Here is a 17,018-nt window from a genome sequence, read left to right as displayed (position 1 = left end):
TAGTTTTGTTCACATAACGGTTGTTTGTAAGTCCTAAAACTAAAAGAGTCAGATATAGGGTTATATATACCAAAGTGATCAGGGTAGGGTGACGAGTAGAGTTGAAATCCGGATGTCTGTCTGTCCGTCCAACTGTCCGTCCGTCCGTGCAAGCTGTAACTTGAGTAAAAATTGAGATATCATGATGAAACTTGGTACACGTATTTCTTGGCTCCATAAGAAGGTTAAGTTCGAAGATGGGCAAAATCGGCCAACTGCCACGCCCACAAAATGGCGAAAATCGAAAACATATAAAGTGTCATAACTAAGCCATAAATAAAGATATTAAAATGAAATTTGACACAAAGGATCGCATTAGGAAGCGGCATATTTGGACGTAATTTTTTTTGGAAAAGTGGGCCCCCTACTAAGTTTTTTGTACATATCTCGGAAACTACTATAGCTATGTCAACCAAACTCTCTAGAGTCGTTTTCCTCAGGCATTTCCATACAAAGGTTATGTTGAAAATCACTTAAAGTGCATTAACCGACTAACAAAAAACGTCAGAAACACTAAATTTTACGGAAGAAGTGGCAGAAGGAAGCTGCAGTCTTGTTTTAAAAATTGAAAATGGGCGTGGCTTCGCCCACTTATGGACCAAAAACCATATCTCAGGAACTACTAGACCGATTTCAATGAATTTCGGTATATAATATTTGCTTAACACCCTGATGACATGTACGAAATATGGGTGAAATCGGTTCACAACCACACCTTCTTCCAATATAACGCTATTTTGAATTCCATCTGATGCCTTCTCTGCATAATATACATACTTATACATATGTACATTAGGAACCAATGATGATAGCGGAATAAAGCTTTACACAAATACGGTATGTGAAAAATATGTAAATGACGGATAATGAAATCTCGATTATCACTTTTTCATGCGAGAGTATAAAATGTTCGGTGACACCCGAACTTAGCCCTTCCTTACTTGTTTTTTTTTTTTAATTGGCGTGGCGCTCCTTTGAGGGGTTTGAGGTAAACCACTAAAGATACTATAACTAAATTCGCTTAGACAAAATTTCATAAAATTCCTACCGACAGTGTGGAAATTGATATAATAAGATTATAACCCCGCGATCTCTTCATATAACGGTTTTGTTAAAAACAACTAAAAGCGCAATAAATCAATAACTAAATGCGTTAGTAACATTAAATTTTTAGTTCAAGTTGGCACAAAAGACCTTTATAGTCCATATTTGGATTAAACCTCATATCTTGGGACCTGCTCAACCAATTTCAACCAAGTTTGGTATGTAGCATTAATTTGACATTCCGCTATTACAGTGCGAGAATGGTCAAAATCGGTTTATAATCACGCCTACTTCTCGTATTCCCTCACCAGATAACAAAACATTCAGCTATCAACTTACAAGAGTGAATATCGAAGTTGACAACACATGAATCGTACTATATTCACCATTATTGTCTAATTCACATTCGAAACTCATATCAATGTTTAATATTGCAGTTTGGTGAAATCGATAAAATTCGTTTGTAAGTACGTCACCAAAGGAAGCAACATGGCGATTATTGGTCTTGAACGATACGGTCGATACGTGAACTGCAATAAAGCGCTTTGTAGGATATTTACTTTTGCAATTCATGAACGTTTTCCGACTGTTGTACGTCTCGCAGTTAATTTGGAGAATGGCCAAAGAGTATATTTCAACCCAGTACAACCAGTGGAAACACCGCCAGCAACAAAATTAACATTGACGAGTTTTTTCTCAACTTTCATGAGTGATCTGTTTGCGAGAACATTGCTCTATTCGGAAATACTCTTATATTATACATGGAATGCATTGTCGAAGAAATAGTTGCACAGAAAGCAAGGCCAACCAGTAGATTTACATCCAGATGTGTTCTCAACTAATGCATTAGGACAAATTTACACAATCCACCCGAAAAACGACGATTGATTATAATAGGGCAATTCAGAATCTTGTGCATCTGAGCTTGCAAAATTATGCAATAGCATCGCATCGCACAAATTGGAAAATATGCCAAAAAAAGTTTTAGAGAAAAATTAACTGACGCTTGAATTGATGAAGCTGCTAAGGAAATTATGGAAATTGAAGGTAAGAAATATTTTTATGCAGAGTTTCGGTTAATAACAATTTTCTTCTAGAAATCGAAAGTGATGATGACTCAGTGGATGCAGTGTTAGATGAATTGGCTGACAATATATCTGTTGTTGTGGAATGTCGGCGAGGAGTTTATAGCACAATACCTAAGTCAGACACTTGGCGCAGTAATATTTTGATAGCACTGGACGAAGACCGATTCCGCCAAATGTTAAGAGTAGATAGAGACCAATATAATATGCTGGTTGATTTAATAAAAACGATGTCAGTTTTTAATTACTACATATATAATAATAATAATTACATATATTTATATATTTAGTACAAGAAAAACATGAAAAAGATTTATACATTAAACTATTGTATTAGTTAAGGTATCATCTTTGGATGATTGATTTTGCTACTCATTTTCGTATGCTGGGTTATGTTGGAAATCGCTTTTGACTCATCTATTTTGTTTTTCATTTTCTTATTCCTGGAATAACGTAAGAATTTTGATGCTTTGCTGTCAAACGCAGCTACCCTGCATCAACCACAAAGTAAATAGTGATGATGACGTTCACATTCCTGGAATTCCAACACATTAAATGCATAACGGTACTAATAATGTGGAAGAATACTGATGCTAGTTGACAGCGTCAGAAGGTTATGAGTAAATGCAAAATCATTGGATCGATTAATATAAAAGTGGCCATCAGCAAGAGGAGTTGAATCCTCATAAACTTAAAAGTTATATTCATCTATATTCAGTTGTATTCATCTATATTCAGTTCATCCATCTTTATAAACATTAATTAAACAATAAAATCTGTGTGAAACCACAAAAATATAATTGGCGCCCAACGTGGGGCAAATAAAAAAACCAAGGGACCATACATAGTATCCTGAGAAGTTGCTCTACTGAAAAGGACCATAGAATCCTGAAGCTGTATTACATAAAATCCTGTCTACTGTACTACCCGGAGGATCATGTAACCTTTATAAGCTGTCCAACTCAATGCAGAAAAATATCTAATATAGGATAACGAAAAACTGTAAGTGATTTTTTTAAATACGTTTAAAGTGGACTTAAGTAAAATATGAAATTATAATTGATAATTAAACTGTGAAAAAGTTTGAAAATATTTCGAAAAAACACGTGTTCATAGCTTAACACATTGTCGGAATTTAAAGTTAAAATTTTGCTACATTTTCTGTAAAAATTGGTGACAGAAAATATTTACTCTTTTTGGCCATAAATAAATTTTAAAAGTTTTCTAAAGTGCGGGATATTGAAATAAAATAAATTATCGTGTTTCTTCTATACATTTGTATGAATAACTTTTTTTCGTTCTGACGTTCCAAGTAGAAGTTTCTAAGCTTGCTTTAAGGAAAATTATCTTTGTGTTCTTTTCTCGCCGACAAAAAATTTGTGAATTATAATTTACAACGTAATAAATCGCGAAGTTCCTTTTTACCGCAAAAGGTGTTTACCCCTGTATATAATTTAGAATCACAGAATCCAAATCCTGCTCCGCCAGTGGCATTTAAAGCTAGTAATAATCGATTACTATCTGATCGTTCGCCGTTTCATAAGATACAGAAAGTTAATTTTATGCCAGAAGAAGCGTCATCTTCGAATGATTATGAACACCAATGCATTGATGATAATTATAATCAAAATGAAGAAGCTCACTATAATTATGATGAAGTTAACGTCGCGATTTCGGAATGTGAAGATGAAATAAATTATTTAAACTAAAATCGCTCCTGCCGTTTATTACAAAAAAGAGCAAGAACGGTCAGGAGCTTCGCATTCTTATTGACACAGGTACATCAAAAAATTATATTAAGCCATTACCATTTATTCAAGGTATTAAAGAATTAGAAAATAGTTTTAAACTAAAATCGATAAATGGTGAAAATGTCATTAATAAAAAATGCCAAATAAACATTTTAGAAAATACCTCAACCTTTTACTTGCTACCAAGCTTAAGTACGTTTGACGGTATTATCGGGTACGATTTTTTAAAACAAATCGATGCGAAAATTGACACTGTTAGAGGGTATTTATTTTATCGAAATTTATACAATTACATTTTCTTTCATGTAACGCTGTAAATCTAATAAAGATAATAGAAGACTCAGTACCAGTAAAATATCAGCCACAATTCCGTAAGATTATAAATAACAATTTTAATGCCTTTGCCGATCCAGAGAGAGCTTTGCCGTATAATATTAGAGTTCAGTCATCGACTGATACTCGACGTGTACGGTTGTGCTTAAAGTGCTCAGAGTGACTTCTTACGTTTTTCTCTCACCTATTTTCGAGTGTTATTCGCAAAGGGAAAAAAAAGACAGTGATATTTGCTATACATACTAGTTAACGATTGATAACAAGAATGCCCCCTGGGGGTTCCTCGCTTGGGGATAATAGGTTTGCCCTGTTAGCCTCAAGTCCTAAAGCTAAAAGGAAACAAGTAAGGAAGGGCTAAGTTCGGGTGTCACCGAACATTTTATACTCTCGCATGATAAAGTGATAATCGAGATTTCTTTTGTACGTCATTTACATATTTTTCAAATACCGTATTTTTGTAAAGTTTTATTCCGCTATCATCATTGGTTCCTAATGTATATATGTACTCGTATTATGCAGAAAAGGCATCAGATGGAATTCAAAATAGCGTTATATTGGAAGAAGGTGTGGTTGTGAACCGATTTCACCCATATTTCGTACATGTCATCAGGGTGTTAAGCAAATATTATATACCGAATTTCATTGAAATCGGTCTAGTAGTTCCTGAGATATGGTTTTTGGTCCATAAGTGGGCGAAGCCACGCCCATTTTCAATTTTTAAAACAAGACTGGGTGCAGCTTCCTTCTGCCACTTCTTCCGTAAAATTTAGTGTTTCTGACGTTTTTGGTTAGTCGGTTAACGCACTTTTAGTGATTTTCAACATAACCTTTGTATGGGAGGTGGGCGTGGTTATTATCCCATTTCTTCCATTTTTGAACTGTATATGGAAACGCCTGAAAAAAACGACTCTGTAGAGTTTGGTTGACATAGCTATAGTAGTTTCCGAGATATGTACAAAAAACTTAGTAGGGGACGGGGCCACGCCCACTTTTTCAAAAAAATTACGTCCAAATATGTCCCTCCCTAATGCGATCCTTTGTGCCAAATTTTACTTTAATATCTTTATTTATGGCTTAGTTATGACACTTTATAAGTTTTCGGTTTCCGCCATTTTGTGGGCGTGGCAGTAGGCCGATTTTGCCACTCTTCGAACTTAACCTTCTTATGGAGCCAAGGAATACGTGTACCAAGTTTCATCATGATATCTCAATTTTTACTCAAGTTACAGCTTGTACGGACGGACGGACGGACAGACGGACGGACGGACAGACAGACATCCGGATTTCGACTCTACTCGTCACCCTGATCACTTTCGTATATATAACCCTATATCTGACTCTTTTAGTTTTAGGACTTACAAACAACCGTTATGTGAACAAAACTATAATACTCTCCTTAGCAACATTGTTGCGAGAGTATAAAACCTAGCTTAACTAATGATTTTCCTATGCTACCGACAGTCAAAAAAGAAAATCCAAAATACTTCGTGGTAAGTGCAATAAATGCTGAAAAACCCCTTAATAAATACTGGTGCTTTGTTGTGCACAAAGCCCTCAAAAACGTCAGCTCTGAAATTATAAATATTTCTGAACTGAGGGATGGCAAATTACTATTGTTGGTAAAAAGCAACCACATTGCCCAAAAATTTCTAGCCACAAAAACTTTGTACGGAGTATGTGATGTAAAAATTGAATTACACAACAACCTTAATTACCCTAAAGCAGTGGTCGGCATGAGAGGATCTGTCACTGTGTTGGTGAGCACGAAAAAAAAGTAGCCCAGTGAGAAATTGGAATTAAAATAAGGCATCTAATCTAAATAATTAATAGTATAATGAAAATTAACAAAATGTCTTTTAAGGATATATTCCCTATTATCTTTAAAAAACTTGGAACATAAAAGGCATTGCATGGCACCAAAGGCATTTAGAATCGTAAAATATTTCGCGCAGGGCATATTTGGTTTTGCGGTATAGTCCTGCGTGATGTTAATACGTTGCTGGCTCGACAACGACTGAAAGTGTAAACACAATGGCTACGACAGACTGCAAACTACATCTGTCAAATATTAAAATACACACGTTCTTATGGGCAGTGTTATTTTGACAGCTGCACGACTACACGACTGCAGGCCGGCAGTTGTCGTTCTCGCTAACTTCAATTTGCTCCTATTTTTGCCAACGACAGTAGGACGACAGTAGAGTTGACAGTAGAATGGAAGATAGAAAGAGGAGGTAGAGTGGTGATGCCACTAATATGTAAAATGTAAAATTATTCACAGCTCTAACAAACTTGATGCTATTTTACAAATAAAAGCATAAAATAGCTATATTATAGCTCTATTATATCATTTGTAATAACAAGTGATAATTTAAAGCAAAAATATTTACCTATTTACTTGTATTAATATTAAAATTTCATTGAAGTGAAAGGTATTAGTATGGCCACAACGAAATTGTGTACATGCAAAATGGACAACTGTGTTGTTGTTGCTTCTCAAAATGTACATGTAGTAAGATGAACAACGACGTTTTCAGTTCACTGTCGTGCCGCTGCAGTCTGTCGTAGCCATTGTGTTTACACTTTGAACGATAGAGCGTAAGCGTACGTGTGAAGTTAGTTTGCACCAGGAATAATGGGATGCCCAACTCATTCCAGTGTGAGAGCGCCTCAAAATAAGCGTTTTTTATAACATTTTCCATTATGGCCAGATCGATCAAAATAACAATTTTTTGGCATTTATTAACCCAATACCCAACATTTAGTACGAATATAAATTACTATATAGTGGTTATTTATTATATGGAGAAACTATTTAAATCTTTTTAAAGAATATTATAACAACTGACTCTTGTCCTTTCAATACCCAATAATAGGATTTAAGGTTGTTAGCTCTCAATCATTAAAAGTTTTTAATAATTTTCAATTGAAAATAATGCTATGATGTTTCAAATTACAAAACATTTCATCAAATACCTTTAAATTTCACAAATTTATTTAATTTTCATTGTTTTGCATTTTTGATAAGAGGTCTTGAACGATGCAACAAATCCCTCCGTTTATATATTTTTTTGGTAAGATTTCAATCTGGCCATCACTCGTTTCCAATTGCTAAACGTCAAAACCTCCCCAATCCAGTCAACTGTCAAAGTTTAGGTGGTTTTGACGTTTAGCAATTGTTCTCTCTTTTCCAGTGAGAGAGGAGTTGGGCATCCCATTATTCCTGGTTTGCACAATTGTGCTAAGAAATGCCGACCACTGCTCTAAAGGTACAATTTTCGCACCATGTCTCAATGAAGCTTCAGAAAACGAGATCGTAGAAAATTTGAAAGAACAGATTGTCGTATCAATTTTTAAATTTCCAAAATATGTCAACAATCATCCAGTCCCAAGTGGAGTTGCGCTTTTCACGTTTGACATGTATCATTTCCCAGAAAAAGTTGATATTTCGTGGTACACCACTAAGGTAAGACCGTACTATGCCAACCCAATGAGATGCAAACGCTGTCAGCTTCTCGGTCACACGACAAAGCGATGCAGTAAAGCCCCTGTATGCGACACATGTGCCCTTCCACCTCACACTTCATTGCCTTGTTCTCGTTCTTTCTGCATTAATTGCTCCGGTCAGGGATAATGGGATGTCCAACTTATTCCAGTGTGAGAGCGCCTCAAAATAAGCGTTTTTTATAACATTTTCCATTATGGCCATATCGATCAAAATAAGAATTTTTGGTCATTTAAATTAAAACACCCAACATTTATTACGATTGCAAATTATTATATATTGGACTTTTAATATATGGCGAAACTACTTAAATCCTTTTTTATGATTTTATGGTATATTAAAACAACTAACTTTTGATCTTTCAATACTTTTTTAATCATTGGTAATTGAAAATGAATTCTAGATACTATGCATCACATTGCAAAACGTTTCATGAAATATATTTAAATTTCGAATTTTCTTTGATTTTCATTGTTTTAAAGTTTTGTTAGCGATCTTGAACGGCGGCAACAAATTCCTCCGTTCACATATATTTTTGGTATAATTTCAATCTGGCCGTTCCAGTCATTCCAATTGCAAAATGTCAAAACCTACCCAATCCAGTCAACTGTCAAAGTTCGGTAGGTGAGCGGTTCTCACATTTCCAGTGACAGGAGAGTTGGGGATCTCTTTATCTCTGGTTCCGGTAGTCACCCAGCTTCTAGCAAATCATGTCCCAAATTTGTACAAATGAAAGAAATAATAAAAATAAAAACAAATAACAAATGCTCCATGCGTGAAGCAATAAGAATCCAAAAAATGCAAATACCTATCACCTTCAATGAGAGTTCCACTCCATATGCTGATATAGCAAAAAATAATAGCAAAAATATACAAGTACAAGAAAACAACAATGCTACGCAACTTACTTTTGCCGAAAAACCGGTTCCAATTACAAAAACAATACCAATACCCCAAATAACCAAACAGCAGAAAATGAAACAAAAGAAAACAAAACCACTTCACATATATCAAACACAACAACTACTACATCAGTCGATGACTCATCAGCACACAATATGCTTTCCTCCTTCCTTTCCCATCTCTCTTCCCCTGCATTAACCCAGCCCCTCTTCCCACCTTTCACAAACCCACAAATACTAGAGTAAATGATGGGAATTTTGCAATGGAATATGAACGGTGTTTTGAATAATTATCCAGATTTAAACATACTAATCAATGAATTTTCGCCGGATATTATATCCATACAAGAAACACATATCCCATTCAATAAAAAGCTACATGCACCTAATAAATACGATAGTTATTTTTGTAATACCACTTCCTGCAAGCAAGGGATTGCTGTCTTCATTAGAAAGAGCCTAAACCACAAAGAAATGCCAGTTTCCTCCAATATCTCTTGTTTAGCAATCGAAGTAGACATTGGCTTCAAAATTACAATCATCAACTGCTACATACCCCCACATCAAAGCTTTAACGTTAGAGATATAGATATCGGATGTTCTCAATTATTTTGCTACTCCCATCATCATTATGGGCGATCTCAATGCATGAAGCCCATTATGGGGTTCCACGGCTACAAATAAAAGAGGCGAAATAATAGAAGATATAGTTTTATCTCATGACCTTATCATTCTTAACGACGGCTCACCCACACACTTTTCAACACATGGAACATTTACCCATCCAGATGTTATTCTTGCTTCCGCTACTCTAGCTCCCAAACTTACCTCCCTTACCCTTGATGATCTCCACAACAGCGACCACTTCCCCATCATCACTTCCCTTTCCACATCCAAGTCCTACAACGTGAAGCCCAGGTCGAAGTTCTTGACGGAAAAGGCAGACTGGCCAACGTTTTGCTCGCTTTCCATATCTCTCTCCAACAATAAACCACCCTGTCATAATATAAATGCCGAAACTACTGCAATAAAATCAATTATCCGTTCTGCCGCTCATTTAACCATTCCCCAATCCAGCACTAAAAAATTTACAGCGAAATTGCCTTATTGGTCAAACTTACTCGCTATCCTTAGAAATAATAAAAAACGTTTGTGGACGAAATTCAAACGGAATAGAACCGATAACAACCTTATAGAATATAAAAAAGCCAACGCCGTGTTTAGGAAGGAGCTAAAGTCGGCCAAAACAATATCACTAGAAAATATTATATCTAACATAAACCCATCTTCGAGCCCCAAACAAATTTGGTCGGATATAAAAGCTCTTACAGGATGTAATAAACGTTTTGGTTTAAAAATCCTACCCCTTCCTAAAAAACATCCCTAACCCCATTAAAAGTAGACTCGTTAACCTCTACAAGAAAATTCTTAACTCCGGAATATATCCCCAACAGTGGAAAATAGCCACAATCATACCCGTCCCAAAGCCTAACAAACCCACTTCCCACATAGAAAATTATAGACCCATATCCCTCCTCCCCTGCATGTCCAAAGTTTTAGAAAAAATAATTTCTACACGAATCGTGTGGTATGCTAGAGCTGATGACCTTATAAGCCCTAACCAATTTGGATTTCAAAAAGGATTAGGAGTTATTGATCCACTCCTATTCTTCGAGCATTTTGCCTCTACGGCCTTAGCAACTCGAAACCACGTTTCCATATTAAGCTTGGACTTTGAGAAGGCTTTCGATAGGGTTGGAGCACATATAGTGCTCAACGAACTAAAGCGTTGGAAAATTTGCACCAAAATTTACAATATTGTAAAATCATTTTTATGTAATCGCAAGTTTGTTGTCTGCGCCAACAGAAACCAATCTCTAATATATAATCTCGACAACGGCATACCCCAAGGTTCCCCCCTTTCAGTAACTCTTTTCATCATAGCGTTTAACAAAGTTAGTTCTATAATCTCCTCAAATCCAAGGGTCGAACATTTCGCTTATGCAGACGATGTCGTAATTTTCACAAAAATCAAAGATCTGCAACAAGTTAAGCATATATTTTAAAAAATTCTAAATGATATTAATAAATGGTCAGAAAGGTCTGGTGCCAATATTTCAGCAAGCAAATCCTCCAGCTTTCATATCTGCAGAAAGCACAATTGCTCCTTTCCCTCCCTTTACATGTTAAACATCCAAATCCCACACACTAATACTTTAAAAATACTAGGCCTAATATTTGATAAGACTTTGTCATACAAAGAACATTGTAAGTCTGTTAGATTAAGCTTATTATCTAGGCTTAATATCATAAAATTTTTGTCTTCTAAATATAGCTTATGTCACTCAAACACAATTGTTAATGTAACAAAAGCCTTATTGTTATCTAAGATTGACCATGGACTGTCGATATACGGGCACTGTGCTAAAACCCATATCAAACTTATTTCCCCACCATACCACGCGGCAGCTAGAAGGAGTATTCGAGTCTTTCCTACTTCGCCAATAAAAGCCATTTTACCGGAAGCTGGACTACCAAATATTGCGCAAAGAACCGCACGTAACACGATGGTGCTCATTCCAAAGATATTTCAGGCCAGAAACGAATTGCTGCTTACACAGGTTAGAACAGCTTTAAAACACACTAATGTAAGCCGCAAGCCATCTACGATATCACGTTGCCTATCTATTGCGAAACAACTTAACATCGTCGCAACTCCATCTTTGGTTGAAACAGCAATATCCCCATCCTACTCTTCACTTACAACATCACTTATTACCACTTCACAACAACATCGCAAACAGTCTACAAGCAACAACGAATACCAACAACTACATAACAAAGCCTTAGAGCATTACAACAAAACTTGGGAAGTTGTGTATACAGACGGATCTAAATCCGACACAGGTATGTGTTTGCTGTGACAAATAAGCTAGGTTCCACCATTGCTGTATATTCTCTGCCACCGTACTGCTCGGTATTCACAGCCGAAGCAGCAGCAATACTTGAAGCGGTACTTTTTGCCTCCCGCAATGGAAAGAAAACGGTCATTTTTAACCAATCAAATTGCATACCAATGATCCAAAAAATCCGTAACATTATTATGCAGCACAGCAATGTAATCAAAATAATGTGGGTACCTGCCCACATAGGGATCCATGGAAATGAAACTGCAGATAGAAGAGCGAAGGCAGCCTGTTGCGAGCCTCTGTATATATCTGAACACTTCACCGACAAAGATATACGTAAGCTTGTAAAACAATCTATTAGTATCACCTTTTCAAGTGAGTGGAGAGATTACAAACACCATTACAAAGACTGTAACCCTACTGGGTCGAAACCATATTACGGCACTAGCTGTCCTACTAGGAATATAGCAACATTTACCCGCCTGCGAATTGGTCACACACTTGCAACACATGCTCATCTCTTGAATGGCACTACCAAACCAAACTGCCCGCATTGTGGATCCTCCGTTTTTAACGTAATGCACATCCTCGACAACTGCCCAGACCTGCAACAGATACGACTTTCTTTGTTCAATAACATTAATCCATCTGACTTTCTCAAAACGACAAATGACCGTAGTATTAACCTAATTGCAAAATTGGTAGCACTCTCTAAATTACATATTTAAAAATACATAAGTATAACCATTATCCTTAAGATCTTAAAAATAGATATCCTAAAAGTTGAATATACAGTATATATCATTATTTCTTCTTCTTTAAACGATCATGTTCTCATATACTGTCCTAACCACCTAGAACTTAATGTATACTTAAGCCGAAGGCCCTGGCAGCCAGTGCTTTAGCTCGTAAGTGAGGCAATTATTTATAATTGTTTCTCTTTTAAATAAATAAATAAATAAATACTAGAGTTCAGGCCCGTATCCGTACAACTACAGGACATCCAATTTACACTAAAAGCTATCCATACCCGATATCAGTAGCTCCCTTTATTAACAATGAGATAAAATCGCTTCTTAAAGATGGTATCATCCAAGAATCTTGTTCACCTTACAATTCTCCTGTGCACGTTGTTTCTAAAAAAGGCGTTGAAAAAATGAAAGCCTAATTTACGTATGGTAATTGATTTTAGAAAAATCAATGAAAAAACTATTCCTGATCGATACCCAATCGCGGATACGTCTGTTATATTAGCTAACCTAGGAAGTTCAAAATGGTTTACAACTTTAGACCTAAAATCCGTATTCCATCAAATTGTAATGAGCGAACAGGACAGGCAAAAAACCGCCTTCAGTATTAATAACGGGAAATACAAATTTTGTCGGCTACCTTTTGGACTGAGGAACGTACCCAGTATATTCCAAAGGACTCATGATATCGTCAATTATGAACCCCCAAGAACGCTGCGTGCCTTGCGTTCATTTCTCGGGTTGTCCGGATATTATCAACGTTTTGTGTAGGATTATGCCTCTATCGTAAAACCTTTAACTCTGTATCTTCGCGGTGAAAACGGACAGGTTGGTACAAAAACTTCGAAACAGATCAAAATCAATCTCGACGACAAAGCATTACGTGCATTCGAAAAAATTAAGCATATTTTAGTTTCTGAGGACGTGTTACTTCAATATCCAGACTATGTATAACCAACCATTTGAGCTTACAACCGATGCTGGGTGCAGTTTTGTCACAAAAAGGGCGTCCAATAACTATGATTTCGCGAACACTTTCGAAGAGTGAAGACTACGCTGTAAATGAACGTGAATTACTTGCTATAGTGTGGGCATTGAAAACACTTCGTCATTATTTATGTATATGGAATACAGGATATCAAAATTTTCACTGACCTTCAACCACTAATATTTGCGATGTCAGAAAAAACCCAAATAACAAAATGAAAAGGTGGCGCGCATTTATTGAGGAATTTTCACCTAAGTTTTATTATAAGCCCGGAAGTAGTATTCCAAAATACTAAAACTATCGTTTCCGACAATGAAAAATCCCTGAAATCAAACGCTGTTACAACACTGCTTAGAGACAAATTTTCCATTAGTCAGTTTTTTATACCAACTCTCCACAGTACAAGTAATGGTCAGGTGGAAAGGTTTCATTCCACACTACTTGAAATTATCCGATGTTTTAAGCAGCAGCAGCAAATTGATGACATTATCGAATTAGTATTATTAGCCACGCATAAGTACAATTGCAGTATTCATTCCGTGATTAATGCTAAGCCAATTGAAGCGTTTCACGGGAACTCAGAAGAAGGTTTAGTAGGTCTTAGGAAGTCTTTGGTTGCAGCTCAGGAAGATATACGTACTTTAAAAAGGTGTTACCAAAATAAAAATATGAAAACATATCATCCCGGTGAAAATGTCTTCTTAAGGCGCAACAAGATACTTGGCAACAAATTGGATAAAGTTTTTTTACAGAAAATTATCGAGAAAGATATTGGTACAACAGTTTTAATAGATGGCAAAAGAATACATAAGAGCAATCTTAGATAAAACATATTATTTAGTGAAAAGAAGACACGGAAAACACGTTGACAAACCGAACTTAAAAAAGTAAACAAAACCAACCACTTTTTCATGTTTTGAAAGATCATATTTTTTTCTCTTTTGCTTTAAAAATTGTTAATCTAATAACTTTAGGTTCTAAGAAGAAGAGTGACTATTTAAATTTAAATACCTACTGTATAGCTTTATAAGATATATTGTAATTAATTTAAGATAAGTAATTGCTTCCGCAAATTGGATGTTTGTGACTGCGTAAAGATTCGCCAATCAACAAGCACATACCAACATCGAAAACAGCCTGGTTCAGACGGACTTTACTTCGATCTGAGGACGTTCCATTTTAACAACGGGGGTAGTTAAGGTATCATCTTTGGATGATTGATTTTGCTACTCATTTTCGTATGCTAGGTTATGTTGGAAATCGCTTTTGACTCATCTATTTTGTTCTTCATTTTCTTATTCCTGGAATAACGTAAGAATTTTGATGCTTTGCTGTCAAACGCAGCAACCCTGCATCAACCACAAAGTAAATAGGGATGATGACGTTCACATTCCTGGAATTCCAACACATTCAATGCATAACGGTACTAATAATGCGGAAAAATACTGACGCTAGTTGACAGCGTCAGAAGGTTATGAGTAAATGCAAAATCATTGGATCGATTAATATAAAAGTGGCCATCAGCAAGAGGAGTTGAATCCTCATAAACTTAAAAGTTATATTCATCTATATTCAGTTGTATTCATCCATCTTTATAAACATTAATTAAACAATAAAATCTGTGTGAAACCACAAAAATATAATTTATACAAAATAAATGGTTATTTTAATTTAAGCATTTAGTACAAGACAAACATGAAAAAGATAACGCTTTGAATGATAGAAGATAGTAAAACATCAATAACCGTATTAAATAAGTATTCATCTCAACAGTAATTCGAACTTCTTCTTCTTAATTGGCGTAGACACCGCTTACGCGATTATAGCCGAGTTAACAACAGCGCGCCGGACAACTTGACCTAGCCAGTGTAGCCGCTGTCTTTTAATTCGCTGAACTATGTCGATGTCGTCGTATATCTCGTACAGCTCATCGTTCCATCGAATGCGGTATTCGCCGTGGCTAACGCGCAAAGGGCCAAAAATCTTTCGCAGAACTTTTCTCTCGAAAACTCGCAACGTCGATTCATCCGTTGTTGACATCGTCCAAGACTCTGCACCATATAGCAGGACGGGAATTATGAGTGACTTATAGAGTTGGGTTTTTGTTTGTCGAGAGAGGAATTGGAACTACATATTTTAAAATACAAAGATAAATAAAGTACAGAGATAAATAAATTAAGATAAATAAATAAAGATAAATAAAGTACAGAAAAATTACTGTTGAGAGGAATACTTATATTTCATTTCGATTTCGAACTTTTGTAAGCGTTCCACCTTTTCAAGTTTAAGTTTTTTCAATCTTTCATCCTTTTCCAATTCTAAGATTTTTAAGTCCAATTCACGGTTCTTGAATATTATTTCAGCTTTACCTCTTTCAATTCCTGCTTGCAATCTTCTTTCATTCAAAGCGTGATCTTTTTCATGTTTCTCTTTTTCCCATTCTATTTCCATTTTAAACATTTGCCTAAGCTCATCTTGAAAAGCAACAAGATTTGCAGCAGATGATTTTGGGACATATTTTTTCATTTTTTCCGCGAAATCTTTTGCTTTTTCAGGAACAATTACTTCACTTACTTTGCCTGGTGGTAGATTTTCAGTATTGGCAATGTCAATTGGGGACGCAATTTCTCCGCCGACATCAGAAAAAGTGATTTCCAGTATTTGGCTGGCCGCGCTTTCATTCATTATGGACGTACTGCCACTATCAACCACTTCCAAAGGTAATTCACTTGTGGCTTTTTTCCCAAAAATATGTTTAAGCTGATTAAAGTGTGGGCACATCTGCAACACTTTGCATGAAATTGGTGCCTATTAAAATTAAAATTATTTAAATAAATTGATGAAATTAATCACTTAAATCACTTACCTCTACTTCTGGAGCTTCCTGCAAGAAATCCAGTATACTCTGCATTTCTTTTTCGCTCCACTTTTTGTTTGCTTTTTAACGTTTAATTCTTTTTCTGTTTAACCGTTTCGGGACGGGAACTTTTGTGTTTATTTCGTCTCCTATGGCTATTTTAAGAAAAGTAATTTGATAATATATTTTTAGCGCATCCCTAAAAGGAGATATTGTCCTGGGATAAAAACATCCCAAATCCATGTGTATTCAAAAATATTAATAAAAAGGTGATATTGTCCTGGGATAAAAACACTCGATTTCATTTTATTTTGTCGTTTCTATATTCAATTTTATCTTATAAGACATTTTATTTATATCTGATGGCAAGGAGTAAAACATTTTTTACAAAATGCCAAGTTGCAAGCAATGCAAATCTGATTCGTACGGCTCTCTTTGCCCTTTTTAGCACAATTTACGCATCGTTGTCTCTTGTTCGTTCTTTGTGGCAAATGATCTCCCAGATTTTGTTTAATTTTTTTCTTCATTGCGGAGACCGGTCCTGTTCGAACTTTGCGCTGAATTTTCGCATTCTTTTTCCCTTCGTCGATGAGGCATTCGGATAGCTCTACCAAGAATCCCAAGAGCGGTTCTCTTTTCTGACGTGGATGGTTTGTTTCCGCATGGATAATCCAAGCATTTACGGCGCATGTCATCATAAGTCTAAAGAAAACTTGTTGCCACCATTTAGCAGACTTTCGGTCTAGTTCATACAGGGTAACCATTTTGTCGGCCGAATCTACGCCACCCATAATGTTTCGGTATGTTTTCACTAAATCTGGCCAAGTCACATCAACTCTGGTGCCATTTTTTTGTT

At 35.9% G+C, this 17,018-nt stretch overlaps 1 protein-coding gene across 4 annotated transcripts in view; it reads right to left on the bottom strand.

Annotated features, from left to right (window-relative positions):
* LOC126765340 (uncharacterized) overlaps positions 1-16,818 on the bottom strand; it is a 38,299-nt gene extending 21,481 nt beyond the window's left edge. For 2 of the 4 annotated variants that reach the window (XR_007668335.1, XM_050483066.1), the window contains exons 1-2: positions 16,172-16,818; positions 15,880-16,113 (exon numbers count right to left, since the gene is read on the bottom strand). Coding sequence is in view for 3 of the 4 variants with exons in the window: in XM_050483066.1 (XP_050339023.1) it covers positions 15,880-16,113; positions 16,172-16,216 (279 nt within the window). In the remaining variant the exon portion in view is untranslated. Of the gene's footprint in view, positions 1-14,538; positions 15,433-15,523; positions 16,114-16,171 lie in introns of those variants that run through there. The other 2 variants (XM_050483064.1, XM_050483065.1) reach the window with 2 other exon arrangements.
* Between the last annotated feature and the right edge of the window lie 200 nt (positions 16,819-17,018).

The sequence above is a fragment of the Bactrocera neohumeralis genome, unplaced genomic scaffold, assembly GCF_024586455.1.
Source record: "Bactrocera neohumeralis isolate Rockhampton unplaced genomic scaffold, APGP_CSIRO_Bneo_wtdbg2-racon-allhic-juicebox.fasta_v2 cluster10, whole genome shotgun sequence".
Taxonomy (NCBI): Eukaryota; Metazoa; Arthropoda; class Insecta; order Diptera; family Tephritidae; genus Bactrocera; species Bactrocera neohumeralis.
Note: the sequence above shows the minus strand (reverse complement) of the source record. Positions and strands in the feature narration are given on the sequence as shown.